At 46.4% G+C, this 25649-nt stretch overlaps 1 protein-coding gene across 2 annotated transcripts in view; it reads right to left on the bottom strand.

Annotated features, from left to right (window-relative positions):
* Window positions 1–25649, bottom strand: part of LOC134927267 (ATP-dependent translocase ABCB1-like) — a 503919-nt gene that overhangs the window by 94040 nt on the left and 384230 nt on the right. For both annotated transcript variants that reach the window (XM_063921477.1, XM_063921479.1), the window contains exon 18: window positions 4194–4295. In XM_063921477.1, the coding sequence (XP_063777547.1) occupies window positions 4194–4295 (102 nt within the window). The remainder of the gene's footprint in view (window positions 1–4193; window positions 4296–25649) is intronic.

Genomic DNA, 25649 nt, shown 5'->3' with positions numbered 1-25649 from the left:
CTTGGTTGTAAATTGCCTCTAGATGTTCGTCTTTGTATTCTTTCTCTCTGAATTCTGACATCATTTCCCTGCCTTGAATGTCATAATCTGTTTTACGTGAGCAATTTCTCCTTATTCGTGTGAGTTGACCTTTCGGGATAGATTTTAACCAGTTGGGGTGGTGTCCACTGGTGGATAAAATGTAGCTGTTGACATCCACAGTCTTTTTGAAGGTTTTTGTGTGCAGCTGATTGTTTTCTATAAAGAATTTGAGATCTAAGAAGTCTACGTTTGTCTTGCTATAAATGGTGTTGAATTGGAGATTGTTTGCATTCTGGTTCATTGATTGAATTAATTCAATGAGTGTCTCCTCATCGCCCCGCCATATGAAGAAAATGTCATCTATGTATCTCGTCCAGAGCACGAGACTCGCCCCCAGCCCCGACTCGCCCCACACATGGTGGTCCTCCCACCAGCTCATGAAGAGGTTTGCGTAGCTGGGGGCGAATCTCGTGCCCATCGCGGTCCCCTTTATCTGTAAATAGAATGTATCTTCAAACCACACATAGTTGTATTTGAGTATGAAATGTATGCTGTCAATAATAAATTGTCTCTGTGTATCTGGTAGGTCTTTATCCTGGTCTAGATGGTATTTGATGCTCTGTATCCCTTGGTTGTGGTCTATTACCGAATATAAAGATGCTACATCTGATGTCACTAACCACATTTCTTCATCCCATTCTAGTCCTTGGGTTTTGTTCAGTATGTGCGTGGTGTCTCGCAAGTAGGATTTCTGTTTTTGTACATAAGGTTGTAGGCATGTATCCAGGTATTCTGACAAATGTGATGTTAATGAACCTATTCCAGATATGATAGGTCTACCAGGTGGATTGTTTGGGTTTTTATGTATTTTCGGCAAGTAGTAGAACACAGGAATAATCGGGTGGTGGTTCTGTATGTATTGATGTTCATGTTGGTTGAGGATTCCTACGTCTGTTCCTATCTGTAAGTGGTGGTTTAATTCCTTCTGGAATGTCAGGGTCGGATCTCCAGGTAGTTTCTGATGTGTTTCTGTCTTCTAGAATCTTGTTTGCTTCATTGATGTATTGTGATTTGTTGAGAATTACTACACCGCCCCCTTTGTCTGCTGGTTTTATTATGAGGGAATGATTGTCTTGTAGATCCTGTAGTGACGTTCTCTCTTGTTTTGACAAATTATTGGTGATTTTGCTTGTGTTCAGTTTTTCAATATCTCGTTCTACCATTCTGATGAATGCATCTACTTGTGTACCTTTCAGATGGCTAGGATAGAACGTGGACGGTGGTTTGAGTGTGCTATGTCTAAAACCGGCAGGGTCTGTTTGATTTCTGACTGGAGCCGGTGTTGTTGTTGCAAAGTATTTTTTGAGCGTTAATTTTCTGGCAAACTTATGTAGGTCCAAATATGTGTTGAATTTATCAAGCTTGTTTGTGGGGGCAAATTTGAGACCTTTGTCGAGCAGTTTTAGTTCATTGTCTGTAAGTGTGGTGCCACTTATATTGAATATCCCTTTCCCTAGTTCTCTTGTTATTGTGAGTGGTTTATCCTTGTTCTTTTCTTCCCCCCTACATCCCCTTCTTGTTTTTCTAATTTTCGTTTCCCGGTTTTGATTAGTGTGTTGTTGATTCTCTCGTTGTTCCCCTCTACTTGGCTGACCCCTAAAAAAACTTGGTTTGATGCACATGGTGATGCTGCTATGTCTTCTACCTGTACCTCAGGTAATTGTTCTATCAGTACTGTTCCTGGGTGAATCCTATCTGGTGTCTTCTTAGTGGATGTGTCTGTGGTTTGTTTGCCCGAGTGTATTCTTTCTGTGATGAATGAATTGATCTGGTGTTGGCTATTCCAACCTTGTTCTAATGACAGTCTGGCTAGTTCTTCATATTGCGGGTCGTCTTCTATTTCGTGAATCGAGAATGAGATCTCTGATCCTGTGTCTTCTGCTGAGGAGACAAGGGAAGCTTGTTCCAGTTCCTCCTTTCTGTCTCTGGTGACTTGATGTAGTTTGGTCATATATTGCTGATACGCAAGGTTCAGCTTCTTGTAAGTGGGGCTTGTAGTGCTTTTCTTTATGGGAATTGATCCGAATCTTGTGTCTTTGTCTAGCAATGTCTTTCTGATTTTGTTTAGGGGTTTTGTTGGTTTCTTTACCCCAAATTTATCTCTAAGAATCTTTCTTTTCTTTGTTTCTATTATTCCTTGTTCTTTCCTTAAAACTCTTTGTGCAGTGATTTCTGTAGCTCTCTGCATGGAGAATATCCTGGGGAAGCTGCTGGCTGCGCAAGCTCAGCCATAGCAGCTCCCTCCGCCCACACAGTGCTGCCGTCTGCTCCCACCTCCCGGCCCCTGATGGTACATTACTATATATTAAAAATGTACTGTATACAGTATGTTAAGTTTGTGTGTATGTATGTGTGTGTGCTTCTGTGTATGTACGTACGTACGTACGTACGTACGTACGTACGTACGTACGTACGTACGTACGTACGAACGAGGTACGGTATGTGTGTCTGTATGAATGAATGGGTGTGCTGTGCTGTATGTATATATATATATATATATATATATATATATATTTGCGTATATATATATATATATATATATATATATAGACACTGTATATACACACATATATATATGTGTGTATGTATATATATATATATATATATACTCACACATGTACACACATACATATGGAAACCCCGCTGACTGGATCCTGCGTTTGCCCCTGATTGTATATGGTTATTAAGTTTATTATCAATGAGTACCCCCAAATCCTTTTCCAACACTGTTACCCCTAGTTTAATATGTAGGATGCAAGTTTGTTTTTAGTCCCGAAACGCATAACCTTGCATTTTTCTATATTGAACCTCATTCTCCATTTAGACGCCCAGAGTTCAAGTTTAGATAAATCATTCTGCAGAGACTCCACATCTATTTCTAAATTAATTACCCTACACAGTTTAGTATCATCAGCAAAGATTGACACTGTGCTTTCCAGGCCTATTTCTAGGTCATTGATAAATATGTTGAACATTAGTGGCCCGAGTACGGACCCCTGTGGTATTCCGCTGACTACTGGTGTCCAGTTTCCAGACTTCCCGTTGACCACTACTCGCTGTACCCTGTTGTCCAGCCAGTTACTTATCCATGTACAAACAGTTTTTCCTAGGCCAAGCTCTTTTAATTTGATGATTAGTCTCCTGTGAGGCACTGTATCGAAGGCTTTTGCAAAATTTAAGTAGACCACATCCACTGCTTTTCCTTGCTCAAGATTGTCACTCACTTCCTCGTACAAGTCAACTAAGTTAGCTTGACATGATCTGTCCCTCACAAACCCATGCTGGTTCTTGCTAATAATCTTAGTGGTCTGCAGATACTCCTGTATGCTATCCTTTGGAATTCCATCCAATATTTTCCCCACTATAGATGTCAAACTAACCGGCCTGTAGTTACCTGGATGATTTTTGGATCCCTTTTTAAATAACGGCACTACCTCTGCTATACGTCAATCCTTCAGTACCATGCCAGATCTAATCGAACTATTGAAAAGGAAGTATAGAGGTCTTGCTAGAACTCCAGTGTCCAGCATCCATACAGTGCAGCCCCAGGGACCAGCATCCATACAACCCTAGTGACCAGCATCCATACAACACTAGTGACCAGCACCTATACATCCCCAGTGACCATCATCCATCCAAAAAAAGGCATAATTACATGTGTGTAGAAATATAGCCTGTAATTATGTCAACATGCTCTTTGCTGCCGAGAGGGCAGATGGGGTATTGATTACCCAGGCCCAATATTTTCTGTGGGGCCTGGCAAGCTGTGGAGGGTCACAGTTTTTTCCCTGAAGGGGCATATCCAAGTCCCCCTGAATTTATCCACACCCCTTGTCTTGGCAACCCTGACCATGCAAATGCTCTGTTACTTCCCTTCAGCTACAAGTGGAAATGCATTGAAGTCACATATAACTCTGGATTTCCTGCTGACTGATGCACGCAGCTCTGGAGAATGTGCAGTGTGAGAACACACAAGACATGTCCACAGAACTCACATGCATTCAACTCAGCATCAACCCCTTAATGTAATTGTTTCTCCAGAGAATATTGCCGCTCCTCGTCTACTCTCATGCCTAGTAATAGGCCAGGTGCAGGATACATGGGATACTAACCTGAAGGAAATATGTCACAAAACAGACACCTCCGATTGCCAGAAATAACAGAGAATACATGGCGCTTTTGGCTTCCATCTCCTCGGCCGGGCCTGCAAACAGCTGCAACGACAATCTACATGTACTAAGAGAGACCCTGTCACATTGTAAGCACAAAAAATTTAGTTTCTCTATGTTCCCTCTTTCTCCTTCCTAGAAACACATTCTGGGCGGTATTCAATTCTTTTCACGGGGATCACTTTAGAAAGGAGATTGGGCGTGATATATCATTTGAATACCGCCCTCTGTATGTAAGTGCACGGGGACAGGATGAATCTGTACTCTATACACACCAAAACTAGGCAAGAGAGCTATGACATACAGATGTGTCCTCTCTGATCTTACAAAGTATTTGAGGTAGCCGTGACTGGATTGCTGCAATGGCACCAGCTTCCAAAGCAATGCATGGTATGTATGTTCCAGCGACCGTGTCCCAGGCTGACATGGCTAGTCACAATTGCCATGCAGCTGCATGAAGGACCCATTCGGTGGTAAGCTGGCGGAGGACCCATCTGTAAGAAGGCGGCCGCCCTGGAGAGTGCATACTGCATAGTGCAGGTGAATCTATTACTCAACAGGGGCTGATAAGGAAGTAAAGCAAATAAAAAGCAAGTACTGTAACTGTGCACTTCGGCAAAACCATGCTGCACTGCAGGTGGGGTAGATGTAACATGTGCAGAGAGACATAGATATGGGTGGTGTGTGTCCAAACTGAAATCTAAACTGCAGTGTAAAAATAAAGCAGTCTACCGCTGGGGACTATGGGAACCTACCTGTGGCTCTTTTGGATAAGGCGGGACTTACTTTTTCCCCAGTACAGTTCCTTCTGGCACGCTCCCCGTTCTCTTCTCTCCCTCCACTTATACAACCAGCCCAAAGGGTATGGATAGCAGTTGAGAAACTATTAGGGGATCCCTCTGTAGACCCTTGCTCTCCCGTCTGGAACAATATGAATTTCTCTGAAACCTGTAGTCTGGAGGGTAGTTTTGGTTGGATTTCTTTTGGAATTTCCGCATAGGTCAACTCTATCAAGATGGGGTTCTTCACTCTTTTGATTATTTGTCTCATTCCTATACATTGTTTTTATTGATAGTTACAGCTCTGTCATGCATTGACTGCACACTGGGGGGTACTGATCCGCAACTCTCTGAATCCCCTGTCCATAAACTGGTTCGTACTGTGCCCTCTCGTAAGGAATTTTCTATTCTCTACTCCCTCCTCCTCTCCTCCTCTGGGACCGATGCTTTAGGTGCTATTCACGCTAAATGGTTAGTAGATCTGGGCATGATTGATGATGAAGAGTAGGAACATGTCCTTGGTTCCCCAACAGAGGCCACAGTCTACGCTAGATTTCAACGTATCCAACTGTACATTTTACATAGGGTCTTATGGACCCCAAGCAAGCTGTTTCAAATCAGAGGTCCGGCATCCGATACCTGCCCTAAGTGCTCTGCTTCAGGTGCTGATTTCTGGCATCTACTCTGGCTGTGTCCACCTTTTGGGATGAAATAACGACCTGCATACATAACACTGGTATACAGATTCCTTTAATGAACCCACGTATTTGCATATTTGGCTTGGATTTACAGCCCTCTATGCCCCCCTTCTTCTTTATGTTAATAATGTTCTCAGATTGTCCCTGTATGTATAGCCTGTACCAGGATGGCCCATTACCCTGCTTCCTTTGCTGCTGGGTGGCATTAGTTAACACTACACTTTCACATGAGCATTTTATGTCCACTAAACGTAAATGTCCAGCGATATATGATAAAGTATGGGGCCTCTGGAAGAACTCTCGGTATAGTCTTGATACCACCTCTTAAATTCTGCTGTTTGTGGTTCGCTCAATAACTCTTTGCTTTCGGGAAAACACTGACCTGCCTCTATATATACATGCAAGTAGACTTTTTGTCAAATATTTTGATACGTAAGACTATTTCTATCTGATTATTGTTCCTACGTGAATTGTATTGCTTCTTTGTATCCTCATTTGAAATCTGAACTTCTTAATTAACGTAATTCTCTCCGTAACGTGTTAGTTTTGTGTGAAATAAGTTATCGGGTATATCCACGTTATCATCTCTAATCTGCCAATGTTTACACATGCAATGCGCACATTTTAGTTTTTGTTATCCTTCTCTTGTTTTTCTGCGTTTCTTGAAAAACAATAAAAAAAACTTGATAAAAAAAAAAGGAGATTTATCATAAGAACTTACCTTTGTTAAATCTCTTCTGCTAGGTACACTGGGTTCCACAGGGAATAACATAGGGGTGTAGAGTTGGATCTTGATTCGAGGCACCAACAGGCTAAAAGCTTTGGCTGTTCCCAGGATGCTTAGCGCCGCATCCTCTATATCTCCGCCTCCAGGCACTGGAGCTCAGTTTTGTTAACCAGTCCAGTGCAGTAACAGGTAAAAGAGACGACAACAGTTAGTAGCCACATACACTACATTCTCACGACAGGAGAAGGTACCAGCGGCTAATGCCATACAAACCCAAAGAAGCTAAGTGCGTCAGGGTGGGCGCCCTATGGTATCCAGTGTACCTCGCAGAAAGAGATTTAACAAAGTTAAGTTCTTATTATAAATCTCCTTTCCTGCAGCGGGGTACACTGGGGTTCCACTGGGAATAACATTGGGGCTGTCCTAAAGCAGTTCGCCATGGGAGGGGCTATTAGAATCCGGCGTCCAAAGGAGGCATCCTGGGAGGCGGAAGTATCAAAGGCATAGAACCTTGTTCACTGAGGACCACGTAGCCGTCTTGCACAATTGTTCAAAGGTCGCTCCACGGCGGGCCGCCCAAGAAGGTCCACCAGACCGAGTAGAATGGGCTTTGATGGTAGCAGGAGCTGGAAGGCCAGCCTGTACATAAGCATGTGCAATCACCATTCTAATCCATCTGGCCAAGGTCTGCTTATTAGCAGGCCAGCCACGTTTGTGAAAACCAAAAAAGGACAGAGAGAATCAGATCTCCTAAGCAAAGCTTTTCCCTTCACATAAATACGGAGAGCCCGTACCACATCCAAAGACCGCTCTTTGGAGGATAAACCTGGAGAGCTAAAGGCCGGAACCACAATCTCTTGGTTAAGGTGGAAAGAAGACCCCACCTTAGGCAGATAACCAGGGCGAGTTCTAAGTACCGCCCAGTTACGGTGAAAAATCAGAAAGGGTGACCGACAGGATAAGGCACCCAAGTCTGAAACCCGTCTAGCAGAGGCAATAGCCAGCAAAGAGTAAGCCACTTAAGGTCTACAGACTTAAGAGGTTCAAACGGAGACTCTTGTAAGGCATCCAGATCAACCAGCAAATCCCAAGGAGCCACAGGAGGGACATAGGGAGGTTGAATCTGTGGAGTCAAAGAGATCATGTGAGTCCAGATCTGGTGAGGCAGGCCGTCCCATTTGGAAAGAATGAACCCCTGTAGCGGGTGGGAGTGAAATTGAGCGTATGCTACCATGTCGAAAGCCGACACCATGAGGCCTAGTACTTGCATCGCCGAGTGTATCGACACACGTGGGCAAGATAGGAAGCATCTTATCTTGCCCTGAAGTTTCAGGACCTTTTCCAGAGACAAAAACAACCGCTGGTTGTGGGTGTCCAATAGTGCTCCCAGGTGCACCATACTCTGAGCAGGGACCAGGGAAGATTTCTTCCAGTTGATGAGCCACCCGTGGGCTTGCAGAAATTGGACCATCAGTTCCAGATGATGAAGGAGAACCTCTGGAGAGTTCGCCAGGATCAACAAGTCATCCAGATATGGCAGGATCCTGATACCCTGACGGAGCAGAGCCGTCATGACCGCCATGACCTTGGTGAAAATTCTTGGAGCTGTGGTCAGACCAGAAGGTAAGGCCTGGAATTGAAAATGTAGGTTGCCAATAGCAAACCGCAGGTATTGCTGATGCGACACTGCAATAGGAATATGCAGGTAAGCATCCTGTATGTCCAGGGATACCATATAGTTCTTGGGCTCCAAAGCTAGAACAATAGAGCGAAGAGTTTCCATACGGAATTTGGAAACTTTCACAAATTTGTTCAAAGACTTGAGGTTGAGAACGTGCCGGGAAGACCCATTCAGTTACGGGACTACGAACAGCGTTGAATACTACCCCCTACCTCTCTGAGTCAGAGGCACTGGCACTAACACTCCTGTGTCCAGGAGGGATTGTACCACCAAATGTAGAGTTTTTGCCTTTACCGGATCCGAGGGGATGTTCGTCAAGCAAAACTGGCGAGGGAGACATTTCTTGAAAGAGATGGTGTATCCGTGAGAGACAACTTCCCTTACCCAAGTGTCCGAATTGGTCTGTAGCCATACCTGGGCAAACCGTAGAAGTCGGCCTCCCACACTGGGATACCCCAGGGGGAGGCCCACCCCATCATGCAGCAGGCGTGTCTGTTTTGGAAGCAGGCTGACGGGCATCCCAGGCATGTTTAGGTCTGGGCTTAGTAAAGTTGGAAGTGCAAGCCTGACCCTTTGCTTTACTTGGAGGTCGAAAGGAAGTACTCTTAGCCTTCGGAGATGAAGGAGTAGTACTAGGCAGACATGCAGTCTTAGCGGATGCTAAGTCAGCAACAATCTTATTGAGATCTTCCCCAAACAGTATGTTTCCCTTAAAAGGGATCACCTCCAAGGTCTTTTTACAGTCCAGATCAACAGACCAGGACCGCAACCAGAGAATCCTGCGAGCCAGAATGGACGTAGTAGACGTTTTGGCCGCCAGGACACCTGCATCAGATGCTGCCTCCTGAATATAATGAGAGGCTTTGATAATATATGAAAGACACTGTCTAGCATTATCAGGAAAATCAGACGGTAGCTCCGCTTCAACTTCCTGAACCCAGGCTTCAATAGCTTTTGAAGCCCAAGAAGCCACAATAGTGGGTCGATGCACAGCTCCTTTGACTTCAAACAACCCTCCACACGCTTATCTGTCGGTTACTTCAGCGCGGTGACGGTAGTGACAGGCAGAGCAGATGACACCACCAGACGCGCGACTTGTGAATTCACTAACGGCGGTGTTTCACAATTTTTACTTAACTCTGCAGCGAGAGGGTAACGAGCTAGATCTTCTGAGACAGGGAGAATTTATTTCCGGGATATTCCCAGGATTCCTGACGTATATCAACTAAGTGGTCAGAGTGAGGTAAAACTAATTTAGTAACCTTCTGACGCTTGAATTTATCTGGTTTCTTAGAGGTAGCTGGAGGTTCTTTGTCATCATCAATTTGAAGAATCAAACTGATAGCCTCCAAGAGGTCAGGAACATCCACTTGTGTCATAGATTCCCCATCAGAAGCATCTGCATCAGTGTCTGAAGGGTCAGTATATGCGTCATCTTCATCAGATGAAGTATCCGAAACGTGTGGATTGTGAGGAATTAATGGCCCACTTAGATTACCCCTTGGTCCTATGCAGGCAAGGGTTAGGATTTTGCTTAGTCAAAGACTGATTTAATTGCTGTAACTGAGAGGACAGAGTATCTGCCCATGGCGGATTAACTGCAGGGACAATATGTGGCTGTAATGGCACAGGAGATCCCACAGGGGGCGCAAGTCTAGTAACTAGCATAGTCAGTAAATTAGAGAAAGCAGCCCAAGGTGGGTCTTGATGTGCCCCTGTTGCTGCAGACTGACTGGGGGGTATAGAGCCCCCAGCACCTGAACCCACAGCTGCAATGTTTTCCTCCGAAAAATCCGTGGCATCAGCACTGCGTGGTGCAGGGTCAGCCATGGATTTACCACCCTTTTTAGCTGACATTATATGAAAGCGTAACCTTAGGGCGTAACAGTACAATATAAGCAGACAAAGTACCTGACAGAAATCCCCTGTATAGTGTGACTGCAAGCAGAGCACAAACAGAGAATTTAAGAGGTATATGGTGACTGAATCACACAGAGAAAAATACTAAAAATAGTATATCCTGTGAAACACTGTATTATATGACAACCCTGATGCACTTAGCCCCCTTCAGGGTACAGAACATAGGGATAGCAATATGTGTGAGATAAGGAGATTTATGGTAAGAACTTACCTTTGTTAAATCTCTTTCTGCGAGGTACACTGGGTTCCACAGGAATAACATCGGGGTGTAGAGTTGGATCTTGATCCGAGGCACCAACAGGATAAAAGTTTTGACTGTTCCCAGGATGCTTAGTGCCGCCTCCTCTATAACCCCGCCTCCGTGCACAGGAGCTCAGTTTTGTTAACCAGTACAATGCAGTAGCAGGCAAAAGAGACGACAACAGTTAGTAGCCACATACACCACATTCTCACAACAGGAGAAGGTATCAGCGGCTAATGCCATACAAACCCAAAGAAGATACTGTAAGTGCGTCAGGGTGGGCGCCCTGTGGAACCCAGTGTAACTCGCAGAAAGATTTAACAAAGGCAAGTTCTTACCATAAATCTCCTTTTCTGCAGCGGGGTATACTGGGGTTCCACAGGGATGACATCGGGGATGTCCTAAAGCAGTTCGCCATGGGAGGGGACGCGCTGTAGCGTGCACAAGAACCCGGCGTCCAAAGGAGGCATAAGTATCGAAGGCATAGAACCTAATGATTGTGTTCACTGAGGACCACGCAGCCGCCTTGCACAATTGTTGAAGGGCCGCACTATGGCGGGCCGCCCAAGAAGGTCCAACAGACCGAGTAGAATGGGCTTTGATGGTAGCAGGAGCTGGAATGCCAGCCTGTATATAAGCATGTGCAATCACCATTCTAATCCATCTGGCAAGGTCTGCTTATTAGCAGGCCAGACACGTTTGTGAAAACCAAAAAGGACAAAGAGAGAACCAGATCTCCTAAGTGAAGACGGAGAGCCCGTACCACATCCAAAGACCGCTCTTTGGAAGATAAACCTTCGAAAGGAAAAGGCCGGAACCACAATCTAAGGTGGAAAGATGACACCACCTTAGGCAGATAACCAGGGCGAGTTCTAAGAACGGCCCCGTCACGGTGAAAAATCAGAAAGGGTGACCGACAGGACAAGGCACCCAAATCTGACACCCGTCTAGCAGAGGCAATAGCCAGCAGAAACAAGACGTTAAGCGTAACCCACTTAAGGTCCACAGACTCAAGAGGTTCAAACGGAGACTCTTGTAAGGCATCCAGAACCACCGACAAATCACAAGGAGCCACAGGAGGGACATAGGGAGGTTGAATCCATAAAACACCCTGAGTGAATGTATGAACATCGGGCAGGGTCGCTATTTTTCTCTGAAACCAAATCGACAAGGCAGAAATATGAACCTTGAGGGAGGCCAGACGAAGGCCTAAGTCCAGGCCCTGTTGCAGGAGAGACAAAAATTTGGCCGTACTGAACTTGTATGCATCATAATTATTAGTTGCACACCAAGCAAAATAAGAATTTCAGACCCTATGATTAATCCGAGCAGAAGCCGGTTTACGTGCCTTCAACATAGTTTGAATGACCACCTCAGAAAAACCTTTGGCCCTCAGTACCGAAGCTTCAAGAGCCACTCCATCAAAACCAGCCGGGCCAAATCCTAGTATACACAAGGGCCCTGAACGAGGAGGTCTGGGCACTGCGGAAGCAGAAGAGGACGCTCCATCGAGAGACCCTGTAGGTCTGAGAACCAATGCCGTCTGGGCCACGCTGGTGCGATTAGAAGTAGTATTCCTCATTCTTGTTTGAACTTCCTTATCACCCTGGGCAAGAAGTGTCACCAGGGGGAACACGTACGGCAGCCAAATGTTCCATGGAATTGCCAGTGCGTCCATGAACATTGCTTGAGGATCCCTTGTCCTCGCTCCGAAGAACGGAACCTTGTGATTGTGTCGAGATGCCATCAGGTCTACATCTGGTAGGCCCCACTTGTCCACTAGGAGTTGAAAGACTTCTGGATGAAAACTCCACTCTCCGGCATGTACGTCCTGACGACTGAGGAAGTCCGCTTCCCAGTTGAGGACTTCCAGAATGAACATTGCTGATATGGCTGGCAGATGGCGTTCTGCCTAATGAAAAATTCTGGACACTTACAACATTGCCGTGCGGCTTCGAGTGCCACCTTGTTGATTTCTGTAAGCCACTGTGGTGGTGTTCTCTGACTGTACTTGAACAGGCCTGTTCTGTACCAGAGGCAGGGCTAGTGTCAAGGCATTGAACACTGCCCGCAATTCCAGAATGTTTATTGGGAGGGGAGATTCCTCCCTGGTCCACCGACCCTGAAGAGAGTGTTGCTCCAACACCAAGCCCCAACCCCGCAGACTGGCATCCGTTATCAGAAGGACCCGGTTGGAGATCCAGAAGGGACGAACCCTGCTCAATTGTTGGTCCTGTAGCCACCATCTCAGTGACAGGCAGACCTCTGGCGTCAAAGAGATCATGTGAGTCCTGATCTGGTGAGGCAGGCCATCCCACTTGGAGAATATTAACCACTGCAGAGGGGGTGAATGAAATTGAGCATACTCCCCCATGTCGAAAGCCGACACCATGAGGCCTAGTACTTGCATCGCCGAGTGTATCGACACACATGAGCCAGAGAGGAAGCATCTTATCTTGTCCTGAAGTTTCAGGACCCTTTTCAGAGACAAAAACAACCGCTGGTTGTGGGTGTCCAATAGTGCTCCCAGGTGCACCATGCTCTGAGCAGGGACCAGGAAGATTTCTTCCAGTTGATGAGCCACCCGTGGGCTTGCAGAAATTGGACCGTCAGTTCCAGATGACAGAGTGGAACCTCTGGAGAGTTCGCCAGGATCAACAAGAGATACGGAATTTGGAAACTTTCACAAATTTATTCAAAGACTTGAGGTTGAGAATGGACTGGGAAGAACCATTTGGCTTAGGGACTAGGAACAGCGTTGAATAGTACCCCCTGCCTCTCTGAGATAGAGGCACCGGCACTATCACTCCCATGTCCAGGAGGGACTGTACCACCAGATGGAGAGTCTTTGCTTTTACCGGATCCGTAGGGATGTTCGTCAAGCAAAACTGACAAGGGGGACGTTTCTTGAAAGAGATGGCGTATCCGTGAGTGACGACTTCCCTTACCCAGGCATCCGAAGTGGTCTGTAACCATACCTGAGCAAACCGTAGAAGTCAGCCTCCCACCCTGGGATCCCCCAGGGGGAGGCCCGCCCCGTCATGCAGCAGGCTTGTCTGTTTTGGAAACACACTGACGGGCAGCCCAGGCATGTTTAAGTTTGGGCTTAGTGGATTTGGAAGCGCAAGCCTGTTTCTGGTACGCGTGACCCTTTGCTTTACCTGGAGGTCGAAAGGAACGAAAGGAAGTACTCTTAGCCTTCGGAGATGAAGGAGAAGTGCTAGGTAGACAAGCAGTCTTAGCAGATACTAAATCAGCAACAATCTTATTGAGGTCTTCCCCAAAAAGTATATTTCCCTTAAAAGGGATTACCTCCAAGGTCTTTTTAGAGTCCAGATCTACAGACCAGGACCGCAACCAGAGGATCCGGCGATCCAGAATAGACGTAGTAGACGCTTTGGCAGCTAGGTTACCTGCATCAGATGCCGCCTCCTGTATATAATAAAAGGCTGTAATAATGTATGAAAGACACTGTCTAGCATTAGCAGGAAAATTAGACGGTAGTTCCGCTTCAACTTCCTGAACCCAGGCTTCAATAGCTTTTGCAGCCCAAGAGGCCGCACCAGACGCGCGACTTGTGAGTCCACCGGCGGCGGTGTTTCCCAATTTTTACTTAACTCTGCAGCGTGGGGATAACGAGCCAGCATCCTTTTAGACAGGGAGAATTTTTTTCCTGGATACTCCCAGTATTCCTGGCGTATGTCAACTAAGTGGTCAGAATGGGGCAAAACTAATTTAGCAACCTTCTGACGCTTGAACTTATCTGGTTTCTTAGAGGTAGCTGGGGGTTCTTCATCATCATCAATTTGAAGAATCAACCTGATAGCTTCCAAGACGTCAGGAACATCCACTTGTATCATAGATTCCCCATCAGAAGCATCTGCATCAGTGTCTGAAGGGTCAGTATATGCGTCATCTTCATCAGATGAAGTATCCGAAACGTGTGGATTGTGAGGAATTAATGGCCCACTTAGATTACCCCTTGGTCCTAGGCGGGCGAGGGTTACGATTTTGCTTAGTCAAAGACTGATTTAATTGCTGTAACTGAGAGGACAGAGTATCTGCCCATGGCGGATTAACTGAGAGGACAGAGTATCTGCCCATGGCGGATTAACTGCAGGGACAATATGTGGCTGTAATGGCACAGGAGATCCCACAGGGGGTGCAAGTCTAGTAACTAGCGTAGTCAGTAAATTAGAGAAAGCAGCTCAAGGTGGGTCTTGATGTGCCCCTGTTGCTGCAGACTGACTGGGGGGTATAGAGCCCCCAGCACCTGAACCCTTAGAGGTAGCTAGGGGTTCTACGTCATCATCAATTTGAAGAATCAACCTGATAGCCTCCAAGGGGTCAGGAACATCCACCTGTGTCGTAGACTCCCCATCAGAAGCATCTGCATCAGTGTCTGAGGGGTCAGATATGCGCCATCTTTATCAGATGAAGTATCTGAAACATGAGTGGATTTTGAGGAAGTAATGGCCCGTTTTGACTAGAGATGAGCGGGTTCTGTTCGCCGAGAACTGAACCCTACCAAACTCCACGTGTCAAACACGGTTCCGGGCCCGGCTCGGTTATTCCCGCCTGACTCGGAAAACCCGAACGAGGCAAAACGTCATCATCCCGTTGTCCGATTCTCGCGGGATTCGTATTCCATATAAAGAGCCGCGCGTCGCCACCATTTTCACTCAGACACTGTAGAGAGTACAGAGAGGACGTGGCTTCGTTCTCTGTGTCAGTTCTCAGTATCAGTGCTCAGTATCAGTGCTCATTGTCTTGTGCTGCATCGTGCTGCTCAGTAATACTAATACTAGTACAGTGTCTTGTGCTGCATCTTGCTGTTGTAGGGTGCTGTGGTAGTAGTGTCCTGTGACTGTGCATCGGTCATCATCATTCCAGTCACAGTGGTATCTGGGGGGTGACAATTCCAGAGTGCTTTTTTGCTGCTCACTAATACTAATACTAGTACAGTGTCTTGTGCTGTGTCGTGCTGCTCAGTGTCAGTTCTCAGTAGTATCATCAGTGCTGAGTATCACTGCTCAATAGTATCATCAGTGCTCAGTATCACTGGTCAGTGCTCAGTGTCTTGTGCTGCTCAGTGTCAGTTCTCAGTAGTATCAGTGCTCAGTATCACTGCTCAGTAGTATCATCAGTGCTCAGTAGCACTGGTCAGTGCTCAGTGTCTTGTGCTGCTCAGTGTCAGTTCTCAGTAGTATCAGTGCTCAGTATCACTGCTCAATAGTATCATCAGTGCTCAGTATCACTGGTCAGTGCTCAGTGTCTTGTGCTGCATCGTGCTGCTCAGTGTCAGTTCTCAGTAGTATCAGTGCTCAGTATCACTGCTCAGTAGTATCATCAGTGCTCAGTAGCACTGGTCAGTGCTCAGTGTCTTGTGCTGCATCGTGCTGCTCAGTGTCAGTTCTCAGTATCACTGCTCAGTAGTATCATCAGTGCTCAGTTTCACTGGTCAGTGCTCAGTCAGTTCTCAGTAGTATCACTGTTCAGTAGTATTATCAGTGCTCGGTATCACTGCTCAGTAGTATCATCAGTGCTCAGTATCACTGGTCAGTGCTCGGTGTCTTGTGCTGCTCAGTGTCAGTTCTCAGTAGCAGTGGCGTAAGTTCATCACAGTCGCTCGAAGGCAAGATAAATATTGGTGCCCCCCTATTTCCTATATTAAGATAAATATATGTATGTATGTGTGCGTGTGTAGATATATATGTGTGTGTGTGTGTGTGTGTGTGTGTGTGTGTGTGTATGGAGTGTTCTGAAAACAATTTATATACTGTATTTATACATTTATTGGCTTACTGAGCTTCAAAGCATTACATGACCATTGCACAAGGTACCTGAAGCAGCTACTGACCCCATACTGCCCCACTCTATTACTGCGATCTGTAGATGAGGGACTTTTAGCAGTACCTAGAATCTCCCGTAATTCATCTGGGGGTAGAGCTTTTAGTCATGGGGCTCCGACTCTATGGAACTCACTTCCCCGCACAGTGCGAGAGGCCCCGACTATAGAATCCTTCAAAAGTAGACTCAAGACTTTCCTGTTTACTCAAGCATTTCCATAATGTCCCTTTAGTATCTCCATGCTTCTGTATTTTATGAAAATCTGTTCTGTACTACATTATTTTCTGTACTGTATCATGCTATGTATCTGTTAAGCGCCTTGAGTCCTATTGGAGAAAGAGCGCTATATAAATAAAATTATTATTATATTATTATTTAATTGTATTTTATTTTAAATCACACATTTCTTAGCAGTCATACCCAGGATTAGAACCCATGACCTGTTACACTAGCAGCAGACACTTTACTGATGGAGCTATTTGCTCCTGTAGAAGAAGCATGAGAATTCTTACTATATGAAGTTATGTGTAATTGTCAGAGAAGTATCTTCATATAGTTAAAATTCTCATATTTCCTATACAGGAGCAAATAGCTTCATCAGTAAGGTGTCTGTTTCCAGTGTAATAGGTTGTGGCTTCTAATCCTGGGTGTGATACTTGTAAAATGAGTATATTCAGTATAATAAAGAGGGTGTGATTTGTAAAGTGCAAGGACCAGTGAGGAAGTCGGCCACTGAAAAAACAGCGACAGCTATCAATTAACTTAATTCAATGGTGTCACAGAATGGGAGGAGAGGTGCCCCCCTTCAGAGCAGGAGCCTGGCGGCAGATGACTCCGTTGCCTCCCAGAGTTCTGCCTCTGCTCAGTAGTATCAGTGCTCAGTATCACTGCTCAGTAGTATCATCAGTGCTCAGTATCACTAGTCAGTGCTCGGTGTTTTGTGCTGCTCAGTGTCAGTTCTCAGTAGTATCAGTGCTCAGTATCACTGCTCAATAGTATCATCAGTGCTCAGTATCACTGGTCAGTGCTCAGTGTCTTGTGCTGCATCGTGCTGCTCAGTGTCAGTTCTCAGCTTAGCTTAGTCATCCAGTGACCTCAGTGCAAATTTTAGGACTAAAAATAATATTGTGAGGTGTGAGGTGTTCAGAATAGACTGGAAATGAGTGGAAATTATTGTTATTGAGGTTAATAATACTATAGGATCAAAATTACACCCAATTTCTATGATTTTAGCTGTTTTTGAGTTTTTTTAAAAAAATCACCCGAATCCAAAACACATCCGAATCCAAAACCCGAAAGGGTGGTTTTGCCAAAACGCGTCCGAATCCAAAACACGACCGCGGACCCGAATCCAAAACCAAAACACGAAAAATACCCACTGCACATCTCTAGTTTTGACGACCCCTTGGTCTTAGGCGGGCGAGGGTTAGGATTTTGCTTGGCCAAAGACTGATTTAATTGCTGTATCTGAGAGGACAGAGTATCTGCCCATGGCGGATTAACAGCAGGGACAATATGTGGCTGTAATGGCACAGGAGGTCCCATAAGGGGCGCAAGTCTAGTTACAAGCATAGTCAGTAAATTAGAAAATGTAGCCCACGGCGGGTCATGATTTGCCCTCGTTGTTGTAGACTGACGGAGGGATATAAAACCCCCAGTACCTGAACCCTCAGCTACAATATTTTCCTCAGAGACATCTATGGCATTAGCACTGCAGAGTGCAGGGTCAGCCATAGAATTATCACCCTGTTTAGCTGACATGATATGAAAGCGTAACCGTAGGGCGAAATAGTACAATATAAGCAGACAAAGTACCTGACAAAAATCTCCCTGTATAGTGTGACTGCAAGCAGAGCACACGGAGGATTTAAGAGGTATATGGTGACTGTAAAACACAGAGAAAAATACCAGAGGAGTATATCCTGTAAAACACTATATCATATGAAAACCCTGAAGCACTTAGCCCCCCTCAGGGTACAGAATATAGGGATAGCAGTATATGTGAGATACACGGAATGGAAATTACACAGCAGCTATTGGCACACACACAGTCACATGTACAATGCAGAAATTATGATAGTCAACAATAAAACTGCACTGGACTAGTACTACTAAGTAACTGCACTACCAAGTAAGGTTGGGATCCGGTCTCTAGGTCAACAGTGATTAGGTCGACCACTATTGGTCGACAGTAACTAGGTCGACAAGGTTTCTAGGTCAACAGGGTCTTTAGGTCAACACGTTCTAGGTCGACAGGTCAAAAGGTCGACATGAGTTTTTCACGATTTTATTCTTTTTTTAAACCTTTTCATACTTAACGATCCACGTTGACTACAATTGGGAATGGTAACCTGTGCCGAGTGCAACGGCAGCTGAGCGAGGCACCTTGCCCGAAGCATGGAGAGCGAAGCAAGCCATGCGAGGGGACACAGTGCACTAATTGGGGTTCCCAGTCACTCTACTAAGAAAACGACACAAGAAAAAAATTAAAAAAACTCATGTCGACCTTTCGACCTAGACCATGTCGACCTAAAGACCCTGTCGACCTAGTTACTGTCGACCAATAGTGGTCGACCTAGACGCTGTTGACCTAGTTACTATCTACCTTCCATACCACACCCGTAAAGCTATGTAGATATAGAGATATAACAGTAAACACTGGATGTATATCACAGGGTACTTGTACTAAATAATCATGGATGTATGAACTTGTTCTTAACTAACACTGTATAAAAACATGTAGAATACTTAAGTGTCCTGTAAATGCACAGCGCTGATGATGCAGGCGGCTTTACAGTGGAGACATTGTACAGCAGTCCCAAAGTCAGCTCAGCATGTGTGTAATGGTGCCCAAACGCTGACAGGAGTGAGGGAGAGAGAGAGAAGCAACTCCAGTGCGGGAACATTAGCAGTGAATGGCGCCTGGGGCTGGAGGAGGGGCTACAGGTCAGAGCGTTATCCCCTTGCTGGACTTCACCACAGTAAAATGGATTATGAGGTAATCCAACCTGTACCCTTGCCCTGGTGGTCTAGTGGGGTTCCTGTAAGGCCACAGTGTCCACGCCATCGCGCGCGGTCCATCTCATAAAGACCACGCCGGTTCACTATTTCCAGCGGGTCCCGTGTGGGGGACCCTCTTACCTCCTTCCTTGATGCGGCCATGCGATCCTGTAGAGCTGCGGCAGGTGTGTGTGCCCTAGGTGAAGAACCTGAGCCCTCCACTGTAAGCACCCAGCAACCAGGGCGCGGGAGTATACAGCGCCGCTGGGGGAGGTGAGGGAGTCGCAACACGATATGTCAGCCTGACATTTAGCACTTTTAAGTGCCTGTGCTGCAGCCCTTGAAGTCTTCTATCTTCATAAAAGCTCTTTTCAGGGCTGCAGGCACCAACTTACAAACTGAGCTCCTATGCACAGAGGCGGGGATATAGAGGAGGCGGCGCTAAGCATCCTGGGAACAGTCAAAGCTTTTAGCCTTGGATCCAGATCCAACTCTTCACCCCGATGTTATCCCTGTGGAACCCCAGTGTACCCTGCTGGAGAAATTAGTATTTTAATTACCTACCGGTAAATCCTTTTCTCGTAGTCCGTTGTCAAAGTCAGAAAATATTACAGTACACACACCACGTACAAACACCACACAGATAGCCTCCACTGCAGGATCACGAAGCGCTGGGTGGGTGCCCAGCATACTCTACGGACTACGAGAAAAGGATTTGCCGGTAGGTAATTAAAATCCTATTTTCTCTTACGTCCAAGAGGATGCTGGGGTCCACATTAGTACTATGGGGATGTACCAAAGCTCCCAGAACGGGAGGGAGAGCGCGGAGGCTCCTGCAGAACTGATTGACCAAACTTCAGGTCCACAGCGGCCAAAGTACTGAACTTGTAGAACTTTGCAAACGTGTTCGACCCAGACCAAGTAGCCGCTCGGAAAAACTGTAAAGCCGAGACACCCTGGGCAGCCGCCCAGGAAGACCCCACCTTACGAGTAGAGTGGGCCTTAACAGACGTAGGACATGGCAATCCTGCCATAGAAAATGCATGCAGGATAGTCAACCTGAACCAGCGAGAGATCGTCTGCTAAGAAGCAGGACACCCAAGTTTCTTGGGATCATACAGGACGAGCAGTCCTCTTCACATAGATTTTAAGAGCCGTTACAACATCCAAGGACTTTGATGAAATGAGGAGTCAGTAGCAACTGGCACCACAATAGGTTGGTTGATATGAAATGCCGACACAACCTTCGTAAGGAAATGCTGACGTGTCCGGAGCTCAGCTCTATCTTCATGGAAGATCAAGTAGGGGTTCTTACAAGACAAAGCCCCCAACTCCGACACACGTCTAGCAGAAGCTAAGGCCAACAAAGTGACAGCCTTCCACGTGAGAAACTTGACCTCAACCTCCGGTAGAGGTTCGAACCAATCCGATTGGAGGAACTGTAACACCACGTTAAGATCCCAGGGCGCCGTAGGCGGCACAAAGGGAGGCTGGATGTGCAGAACCCCGTTCAGGAAAGTCTGAACCTCAGAGAGGGAAGCCAATTGTTTCTGGAAGAAAATGGATAGGGCCGAAATCTGGACCTTTACGGACCCCAACCTCAGGCCCATATCCACACCTGCTTGCAGGAAGAGGAGAAACCGTCCGAGTTGAAACTCCACCGTAGGAAACTTCTTGGACTCACACCAAGATACATTTTTTTTCCAAATACAATGGTAATGTTTAGACGTTACTCCTTTCCTAGCCTGCATTAGGGTAGGAATAACCTTGTTCGGAATGACCTTCCAAGCTAATATCTGGCGTTCAACTTCCATGCCATCAAACTTAGCCGCGATAAGTCTTGATAAGCGAACCGCCACTGCTGCAGCAAGCCCTCCCGAAGAGGAAGAGGCCTCGGCTCTTCTAGCAGTAGATCCAGAAGATCCGCGTACCAAGCCCTTCTTGGCCAGTCCGGAGCAAAGAGGACTGCCTGTACTCTTGTTCTCCTTATGAGTTTTAGAACTCTTGGAATGAGTGGAAGTGGAGGAAACGCGTACACCGACTGGGACACCCACGCAGTCACTAGGGCATCCACCGCCACTGCTTGGGGGTCCCTCGACCTGGAACATTACCACCGAAGCTTCTTGTTGAGATGAGAGGCCATCATGTCTATTTGAGGTACTCCCCAAAGATCTGTTACCTCCGTGAACACCTCCGGATGGAGTCCCCACTTTCCTGGATGGAGATCGTGTCCACTGAGGAAGTCCGCTTCCCCGTTGTCTACTCCCAGAATGAAGATTGCTGACAGCGCCAACGTGTGTCTTTCTGCCCAGAGGATAATTCATTGCAGCTCTGCTCTTCGTTCCACCCTGTCGGTTTATGTAAGCCACTGTCGTTACATTGTGTTAGGCGCCGGGGTCCGCGCGGCCCGGCGCCTAGCAACTAGGGCCGCTGTGCGCGTTCAGCCGCCGGCTTCCTAGCAACGCTAGACGCCGGGCGCGCTGAGCCGCACGGACCCTAGCAACGGGGACGCCACGGGCGGACCGCGTTCCCCGTTGCAGGGTCTAGTTACACACACACGCACACACACTTGTCTTCTGGCCGTGCAGCAAGGCAGCTGCACGGCATTAATACCAATCAGGCTCTGAACAGCTGATTGGAGGACTCCCTGCTAAATACCTTCTCAGTGCTTCTCACAGACGCCGGTAATAGCTTCCTGCATGCTGCTTTGGTTTGCTGAGAGTCTGTTCCAGTCCTGCTGTATCCGGTCATTCCTGTCCTCAGAAGTCCTGTATCCGGGAGTTGTCATCTCATCCCAGGAAGTCGTTGGGTCCCCAGTAGTCCTGACTGATCACCTTTGAATATCGAGTGGTGTTTCGTGAGTTGCGGCTCTGCCGTGTGTTGCGGCTCTGCCGCTTGATCTTTACATATTTTGTCTTTGGAGCATTTGCGGAGGGTTCCGCTTCCACAAGTCCACTCTGGAACTCGGCGGTGCCGGGTAGGAGAAGTGGACAAGTGGATATTTTGGTTGTCCTTTTCCCTGGCGGTCTTTCCGCACATATTCTAGTTTTTATTAGCTTGTAGCCCCTGGCCTGGTTGTTTAGTCAGAGGGCCCCTTGTTATCACCCTGTCTCGGATTTCCCTTTGTCTCTCATTAAGACCTGGGGGGGCATCGGAGTTGGGCAGACGTAATCCGCCCTTCAAACGCGGCTGCCATGGGCTCAAGCAACCATAGTCTCGCAGGGGATTTCTGACAGCACGGGCGAGACAACGGAGTTAGGGTGCCAGGGGCTATTTTCCATTCCCGCTTCCTTCCCCAGCATTACGTTCCAGTGCTCCGGTCCTCGCAATAAGATCTCCTCAGACCAGAGTGCTGGAATCATAACATTATTACCGGCCATACCAAAAATTAAAATTAAACAGGGCTTTAATTTTTTCCTCTCATTCAGTTTTTGTTAAAAAATTTTTGGCCTCATGAATCCGACAGGTTTAGGGCCAAACCCTGGCCAGCTCTTAGTCAATCAGATTCAAGAACTTACTCAGATGGTTCAGGTGAGGTCGCAGGAAGATCTTTTGCGAGCCTCCCCAAGGGGAGTCCCTGAACCAAAGATGCATTTGCCTGACCGTTTTTCTGGTGATAGAAAAGATTTTTTTAATTTTAAAGAATCCTGTAAACTTTATTTTCGTTTAAGACCTACTTCCTCTGGTACTGAATCTCAGCGGGTTGGGATTATTATTTCTTTACTCCTGGGGGATCCTCAGACCTGGGCATTCGGTTTAAGAGCAGAGGATCCTGCGTTGTTGTCAGTAGACGCTTTCTTTAAATCTTTAGGGCTTTTGTATGATGACCCAGATAGAGAGGCGTCCGCTGAAAGTCAGCTGCGCGCTCTCAAACAAGGTAGAAATCCTGCAGAGGTTTATTGTACTGAGTTTCGCCGTTGGTCGAACGACTGTGGCTGGAATGACCCAGCCCTGCGCAGTCAGTTTCGCCTCGGCTTATCAGAGTCTATTAAAGACAGTCTCCTCCAGTACCCCGCTCCTGAGACTCTCGATAAACTCATGGAGCTTTCTATTAAGATTGATCGTCGTCTCAGAGAGCGGAGAGCTGAAAGAGGAACATCTGTAAGGTCAAGTCCTTGTGTTTATTCCATTCCAGAAGACGTCGAGGAGCCCATGAAGATGGGTCTCTCCCGGCTGTCTCCTGAGGAAAGGACCAGAAGGCAAAATTCCGGTCTTTGTTTGTACTGTGGTGGTAAGGGACATTTTGCTCGTAACTGTCCGAACAAGTCGGGAAACGCTTTGACCAGGTGAATTGTGAGGGGGTTCACCTAGGTCTGCAGCTTATCTCCTCGAATAACTCTCTTTTAGTTCCAGTTAAGGTTTCCTTTGACAGCCTCAGTTCTTTGGTGTTGGCTTTTGTTGACAGTGGAGCTGCAGGAAACTTTATGGATTTAACTTGGGCTAAGGCCTTAGGCATTCCACAGTTACCATTGGATAGGTGTGTCACCATGCATGGCTTAGATGGGAGTCCGCTTTCCAATGGGGTTATTACCCACCGTACACCTCCCGTAGTACTTACAGTAGGAGCCTTACATTCCGAAAATATCGAATTCTAACTAACACATTGCCCAGCAGTTCCAGTTGTTCTGGGTCACCCTTGGCTGGCCTTTCATAATCCCACCATTGATTGGCGGTCCGGGGAGATTTCCCAATGGGGTACATTTTGTGCTAAGGAGTGTATTTCGTTTCCAGTCAGAGTCGCAGCTATCATTTCAGAACTCATTCCTGGGGAATACCAGGAGTTTGCCGATGTATTCTCCAAAGGCAATGCGGACATTCTGCCTCCCCATCGGCCTTATGATTGTGCTATTGAGCTAGTTCCTGGTGCCGCATTGCCAAAGGGGAGATTATATGCATTGTCCGGGCCAGAAACTTCGGCTATGAATGACTATGTTCAGGAGAGCTTACAGAAAGGATTTATTAGACCATCAAAATCCCCTTTAAGTGCTGTTTTTTTCTTTGTGGAGAAGAAGGATGGCTCGCTTAGACCATGCATAGATTTTAGAGCCCTGAATAAGATCTCAGTTAAAAACACCTATCCTTTGCCGTTGATTTCTGTACTCTTTGATCAGTTACGTTCTGCTGTGATTTTTTCTAAAATTGACCTGAGAGGAGCTTACAACCTCATCCGAATTAAATCTGGAGATGAGTGGAAGACGGCTTTCAGTACTCAGTCGGGTCACTACGAATACCTGGTGATGCCGTTCGGCCTGTCTAATGCTCCAGCAGTTTTTCAAGACCTCATAAATGATGTGCTCCGTGACTTCTTAGGGAAATTCGTGGTCGTTTATTTAGACGACATCTTGATTTATTCTGAATCGATGGAACAACATATCACCCAGGTGCGTCTGGTTCTTCAAAAGTTACGTGAGAATAATTTATATGCCAAGCTGGAGAAGTGTGAATTTCACGTCACGGAAGTATCTTTTTTAGGGTACATAATTTCCCCTCAGGGATTTTCGATGGAACCTAAGAAGCTCCAGGCCATCCTTAATTGGGCGCAACCCACCAATTTAAAAGCAATTCAGCGCTTTTTAGGGTTTGCGAATTATTATAGGAGGTTCATTCATTCTTTTTCTGACCTGGTTGCTCCCATTGTAGCTCTGACAAAGAAAGGAGCGGATCCTACCAACTGGTCGCATGAAGCTGAGTTATCCTTCCGGGCCCTGAAACAAGCCTTTGTCTCAGCTCCAGTCCTAAGACATCCTAATCCGTAATTGCCCTTTGTTGTGGAGGTTGATGCCTCAGAAGTTGGAGTGGGGGCCGTCCTTTCTCAAAAGGATCCGGAGTCTCTGGAGTTACATCCTTGTGCCTTTATGTCCAGGAAATTCTCCTCCGCTGAATCCAATTATGACGTTGGTAATCGGGAGTTACTGGCGGTAAAGTGGGCTTTTGAGGAGTGGAGGCATTGGCTGGAAGGAGCGAAGCATACTATTTCGGTATTGACTGACCATAAGAACCTGCATTACATTGAATCAGCTAAACGGCTTAATGCCCGGCAAGCACGTTGGGCATTATTTTTTACTCGTTTCAAATTTATAATCACTTTCAGGCCTGGTTCCAAGAATACTAAAGCTGATGCCCTGTCACGTAGCTTTCTTCCGGTTCACAATAACAATCCTGTTGTTACCCCAATACTTCCATCTTCGGTCATCCGGGCAGGCCTCACACAGGATTTATTTACCCAGTTAAACCAGCTTCAACATCAAGCTCCTAGATTTACTCCTGCTGGTCGTCTTTACGTTCCTGAATTTTTGAGAGCTACTGTTTTAACTGAATTCCATGACAACAAAGTTTCAGGGCATCCGGGAATCACTAAAACATTGGAGTTAGTCTCTCGCTCAGTATGGTGGCCTAGTATTTCTAAAGACGTTAGGGAATTTGTTTATTCATGTCAGGTTTGTGCACAGCATAAGGTTCCCCGTTCCTTGCCTATAGGGCAACTTATGCCCTTAAGTGTCCCT

This window comes from Pseudophryne corroboree, chromosome 5 (genome assembly GCF_028390025.1).
Source record: "Pseudophryne corroboree isolate aPseCor3 chromosome 5, aPseCor3.hap2, whole genome shotgun sequence".
Lineage (NCBI taxonomy): Eukaryota > Metazoa > Chordata > Amphibia > Anura > Myobatrachidae > Pseudophryne > Pseudophryne corroboree.
The sequence above is the reverse complement of the archived record's forward strand: the minus strand, read 5'-3'. Positions and strand labels throughout refer to the sequence as shown.